General features: G+C 34.6%; 1 protein-coding gene across 1 annotated transcript; it reads left to right on the plus strand.

Annotated features, from left to right (window-relative positions):
* The first annotated feature begins 392 nt into the window (after positions 1-392).
* LOC116350688 (protein disconnected) lies at positions 393-5,896 on the plus strand. Its single transcript, XM_031782580.1, has 2 exons — positions 393-826; positions 4,044-5,896. Exon 2 carries the CDS (start codon positions 4,082-4,084, stop codon positions 5,333-5,335), a length of 1,254 nt encoding a protein of 417 aa, XP_031638440.1. The 5' UTR covers positions 393-826; positions 4,044-4,081; the 3' UTR covers positions 5,336-5,896.
* The last annotated feature ends 477 nt before the right edge of the window (positions 5,897-6,373 follow it).

Raw genomic sequence — 6,373 nt, forward strand, 5'->3', positions numbered from 1 at the left:
TCTCTTCGTCTCGATGTATGTAATAGTGTGTACATTTAGACGACACCCACTTTAATCTCTTTTCCGTCGCATATTCGTATTTGTTGTCTCCGTTGTGTCGTTGTGTGGTGGTTGTCGATGTCGTTGTCGTCGTTTATAGCAAAAGCAAGAGCTTCGAGGTATTATTGTATTTGCCACGCTTATGTATTTCTATGTTGCGTGTGGAACGTTTTTCTCATCGTCTCTTTTGGTTTCTATTTTCATCGGTTTATTGCTGTATCTATATTCATCGTCAACACACACGAATCCACACATTGTATAATACATGCACTCGGACACATTCGGCTCCGACATCCACGGGTGTTGTTGTACAAACATATACATCGTACGTTTGCGCACTTGTTCATTCGGCATCGAACTGCTTGTGCACACATCATCGTCTTCGTCAGATCAGTAACGTTTCGAATTTCGACGAGTAAAGAACTGCGGTCAATCAAGCGCACAAACCTCTATCTATTTCGAGTTCAACAGAGAGTAGAATTTTTTTTTTACAACTCAACAATTGTTCTAAGTCCTCAGAACCAAGAGCACAGAAGCACCAACGAACTAATAATAACAACAACAACAGAAAAAAAATAAACATATCTTCATATGTGCAAAGTGAATTTCGAATATTTTTTTCTTAAATCGAAAAATAAACAAACCCTTTTTGTGAAAAAATAATTTATTTTTCGTCTACAAAATAAACAATTTTTTTAAAAATAAAAATTAAGAACTTTTGTGATTTCCGAAGAATTTTCAAAGTCTTTCAACAATCAGCAATCGACTTGGTCATCGTCACCATACGGTAAATATTAACAATATTTTTTCATAGTTTTATTCACATAATTCATTTTGTTGTTATTTTGGAATTTTTTCTTGAAAAAAAAAGAACATTCTTTGTACCGAAAAATAAGTGCTCATACAAAGTGTTGTTAATCTCTGAATTATTTTCATTTCGAATTGGTTTTATTGATCGCTGTAAATAAATGTGTTTTTCTTTGTGATTTGTGGTCATTTCTCTTTGTCCGTAAATATGCCAAACTTAAGAATAAAATCCTGAAAATTAAATACATTTTTTTTTTCATTTTGCTTGAGTGTTTAAAAAACCATTCAAAATCAATTTTTATGTCGTGAGATGCGCGTGATTCGTTTTTTGTTTGACACATTGAAATGAATAACGCCGTTTTTATGAGCCGAAGAGTCATCAAAATACGCAGAAGCAATGAGCTTTAAATTGAAAAACGATCATCGTTGTGATGTAAATCAAATTATTTTATGATCGGTCTTCTTGAGCAACATTTCATGTGTGACTAAAGAAAAGAGCATATTTTAAAAAGAGAAATGACCTCCGTCACATTGTTGGACTTTCTTCATTATTCCACACGATTTTTCTCTAGTCCTGATTCTAACTTAAATTGTGTAACTTAAAGAATGCATTTCGAATTTTTTTTTTCTGTCTCTTTCGTTGAAAATGGAATGAATTCGTCACGGAACCAGACGAATGAAATTGGAAATGAACAACAAAAAATCACAATAATCCATTTGACAATTTTTTTTTTCTTCAAATTTTCTTTGTTCGTGCGTGCATTCATCATGTTGTTATTCATTTGCCTTTTCAAGTAGTTTCTTTACTGTTTTCTTAAGCATATTTATCGTTTAAGGGTTCAATGCACACAAAGCAGTCAAATTTTAAAGTCATCTTCACAAAAATTCAATTCAATGGGCTCCTTAAAGATATTCAGTCTGGATATAGTTCATGAACACCTTATCCATGTGCGCTTTAAAATGAAACATAATGTTTCAAAGAAATGTTCTCTCTTCAGAACAGAAAATATACCAAATGTCAATTGTCACAAATTCCATTATTTTCTCAACGCCAGTAATCCTGATCTTTAGCCAAAGATAAAAAAAAGCGCACAATGACATATTAGACGTTGTTTTGATTGTCTACCAATGTTTTGTTCATTGCAAAACTAGAGAGAAAATGCTAATCCCATTGAATGTGTGCGGTTGAGGTTCTATTATAGTATTAGCATTTCAATTTATTAAATATGATTTTGTTGGTTTCGGATCATAAAGCAATTTATCTTGAATAAACTCTGGCTCCATTGAAACAATAAACTCATCCTCACGGCGAAAAGATCAAAAGAAAGAAAGAAAAAAAATCGACCATCATTCATTGTTGCTCTTTCTCTGTTAAATTCAAATTAAAAAGATGTAAATTACGTGATATTTTTATGGCTAGTTCGTTGTTGGCTGACGTGCGCCGCGCTTTCCATCAACGAATTCAAAGGAAAAGATAAAATTAATGAGCCATCACTGGCGACCACGAGAGAAAGAACAAAAGAGACAGTGAAAGAGAGAGGGAGACAATGTATGTGGCAAACGGTTCCATTTCGTAACAAGGTCTAATGCAATGCAATATCAAATTCCTATTACAATGATACAGCAAATCGCATGGGGGTATTTTACCGACGCTACAATTATTCAATGTCAAACCATAACGAATACGTCATTTTTGTTAAGGGTTCATAAATAATTTCTTCAAAAAAAAAGAAAACAAAATTAAAATGATATTCGTTTGAATGAGGTGAAAAATTGGCGTGACAAGGTGCTTGAATGCACCTGCTTCAAGCAATGAAAAGAATCTTCCTGAAATAATTATGCGGCCGTTTGAAAAACCGTAAACAAAAATGAAAAACAAATTCAATGCCCTCACACAACGGCCAAATGAACTTGTATCCAGATGATGTGTGCAATACGCATTTGCGGCTTTTAAAAATTCCCATAGATCCATTTGTATACGCGCACCTTCAATTAATTAATCGCATTTTCTCTCGCATCCTATTCAAAGCATGGCAAAAATAAGTGTGAGCGGACTATTGTGACCGGGTTGTATACCGTCATTCCGTCTCATAAATACCTTTGAATAACGATACACAATGACTCCGTATATTACGTTCGATGCATCACATCTTCTCTCATTCGGTTCGTACATTTAATGCTTATGCAGGCTTACACACAAGCACACATTATTACGGCTTAGAGAGTGCGAGACGCAGTGTGAACAAGCGAATAACAATAAAAGAACATTCATAATGAAAATCACAAACAGATTCGAAGTACCAAAGCGAAATCAGATGTCATTTCTCGTATCGCTATAATCATCGAAGCATAAAACCGCTTATTTGAGCACAAATACATTTTATCGAAATGCATATACACCGCAAATCATCTAACTTGAGCTTCGTTCGGCCAATGATTTCCGTAAATTCTTTATGACAAACGACAAACATTGCGACTAACAACACATTAAACCTCTCGGCCGTTATGTACGCACGCAATAAAACATATAGCATTTATGCTTCGATTATTATTCAACCCAAAGTGATTATTGCCATTTCGCGCGCAAATCAAAAGCATCTCAATGCATGAAATATTATGATGATTGTTAGCATTACATTTTGTTCAGCTGATCGAAATAGAGACGTTGCAGGTCTAAAAAGTCATTTCGCAGTGTGTGACTTTATGGAGTTTCAAAGCAATATTTATTCACTGCACACACAGTTTAATTGGAAAAAACAAGACAATTTAAAGACCATAGCATATGATCTTCAGTTGCAATATGTTTGGTTTGCGATTTTGATCTCCTTCAATCTCATCAGCAACAAACACACACACACACACGCATAAAAATCATATCCCGTTCACATGCTGTGCCTTGTTTCCTTTTTCGCTCGCTCTCTCTATCTCCATCTCCGCCTGTGCCTTGTTCTTCGTGCATTATTTATGGTCACCACATTTCTTTCATATCTTTGCCGACATTTACCTTCTGCAATAGATCAACTATACGAAGCACATACCATAAGAATCATTCCAATAGATTTAAAAACATTTTGTTTTCGAATGTTCTACAAACACACGTTTATTTCTTTATTTTTATTTTTATTGTTTTTTTTTTTTGTATCGAACGCAATTTTAAATTTTATTTCTTTTTTTTTCTTGTCATTTTTTCCAAATAGATTTACTGATTAATACATCAAAAGAAAACAAAAATAAAATGCAACTGTTTGATTTTCGTAAATTGGGCGCTTCGATGGAAACACATTCGGTCGAAGCAGCTGAAATGATTTCGCAGCAATTTTTGGAAGCTCAAAGTAAATTGCACTTCGAACAATCATTAGCTCGCCACAAAGCCGTCGCACCGCTAAAAGTAAAATCACAAGCGAAAAAAATGCGCAACGGATTCATGCCAAACGATTTCGGTATTGCATACATTGATCCATCAACGGGTAAAAAGCGTATTCAATGCAATGTCTGTTTCAAGACATTCTGCGACAAAGGCGCATTGAAAATTCATTTTTCGGCCGTTCATCTAAAGGAAATGCACAAATGCACCGTTGAAGGATGCGTAATGATGTTCAGTTCGCGTCGGTCACGCAATCGTCACAGTGCCAATCCAAATCCAAAATTGCACTCACCCTATTTGCGCCGTAAAATCTCTGCATACGATGGTCGTAGCTTACGTGCATCATCATACAATGGTCCAATGTTACCACCGGAACTTGCACAAGGTATGCTTCCAGCTGTTAATCCAATGATGGCATTGTCATTGAATATGTTCCGTCGCGATCCAAATTTCAATGCAACATCACCATTAAATCAACCACATCCGTATATGGATTCGACAATTTCAACATCATCGGTAATGTCAAGTCCAAAATCATCATCGCGCAGCAGTACAGAAGATGAAAAATTCTATATGAAAGCAAATTCAATGCGTGGCACATCGATAACACCACCATTAACGCCACCTATTGACACACTTACCGAACGTGCAATGTCTTATTCGAAATCAGTGAGCATGAAACGCAAGCGCAAGAGTGAAAAACCAATTCGATATGATGCACAAATGCCATTGACAGAAGAGCACGACGAACCATTAGATTTGATTAGCAACGAAAAACAAAAAACAAAATCGATGCGATTCCATGACGATTTACAATCCGATTTGCCATTAGATTGTAGCCGATCTGGAACGACAGCCACCTCAAATGGAAGCGTTCACGAAGAAGATATGGTATTGGATCTCTCAATTAATAAATCAAAGCGAACTGACAAGGAAATCAAGAGCAAAACAGAAGTTGAATCAACCGAATCCACCACGTCCGCATCACCATCAGCCACCGTCGACGATAATGTACAACGCAAACATGACATTCAATCGTGGATTTTGAACGCAGTACGACAAACACAGCTCAATTCACTTTTGTACAGCCAAATGCAAATGCCACCAAGTATCTCAGTCGGTTAAATTGCAAATTGCATCAGTACAAATAGAAGATGAAAAAAAAAATCGAAACAAAAAAGCCATTCTAATATGTTATTTAGATTAAAATTACATTTTGTATAAATAAGTGCAAAACAATTGTCAAATAGATGGAAATGAATTAGATTTATTATTATTATTTTGAATGAGTTGACTCGAATTGCCAAACTAGATTATTCGTTTTCAGTTCGTCAGAAATGCTCAATATTGTCGGTTTAGTTAAAACGTTGTTCTTAATCCCATGTACAAATTTTTATGGTTAATATATATAAATGTAGAATTATAAGTTTATCATCTCAATAAACAAGACTTACACTATACTTAACGGCTTAGTGATAACTCAACATCATAGATTTAATTCGTACTGTATTTAGTGCAATGCAAACGCAATGTTAATAATATACAAGCATGCCGAACGGTTTGATTTCAAATTTATGTGTAATAATATGATATACGGAAAAATATTGAACTCTAATATTTGATGGACTAATAATAAAAATAATCGATTTAATGATGATTGAAATAAAATCGTACGAATAAAATAAACACACGTTTTCTATTTTAATTATTTCCCTTTCTGCTTCGCCAAAGATTCATATTTTGATGAAAGAAATGACATCAATTTGTCTTCCTCCGTAGATTTTTGAGGACTTTGAAGATTAAAATAGCGACCATTCACTTAACTATTATGTGGCCTAACAAGATGATCCAATTAGCTTGAGCCATTTCTCATTTTCAGCAATTAGTCTTAAAAAATAATAATTGAACATGAAAAAATGTGTAGTATTAACATTTCTTTAAGGCGGAATACGCGAGGGTTGGCGCCAGATTGTCTTTCAAACACATTAATCATTCTTAATCATTTAACGAGATCAGGAGGAAAAAATGACAAAAAAGAATTTTACGAATGAAACATTTGGTGCGTGTGCAAAAGCTGCTTCCGGTGCATGACCAATCGTATTGTTGGCGTTGATGAGTATTTTGATTTTAATACGTGAGAAATTCTTACCAAGCAATTCATAA

This window comes from Contarinia nasturtii, unplaced genomic scaffold, assembly GCF_009176525.2.
Source record: "Contarinia nasturtii isolate CC-2019 unplaced genomic scaffold, AAFC_CNas_1.1 Cnas_scaffold_4311, whole genome shotgun sequence".
Taxonomy (NCBI): domain Eukaryota; kingdom Metazoa; phylum Arthropoda; class Insecta; order Diptera; family Cecidomyiidae; genus Contarinia; species Contarinia nasturtii.

Coding starts and splice junctions, on each gene's coding strand:
- LOC116350688 (XM_031782580.1), top strand. CDS start 4,082: ATGCAACTGTTTGATTTTCGTAAATTGGGCGCTTCGATGGAAACACAT.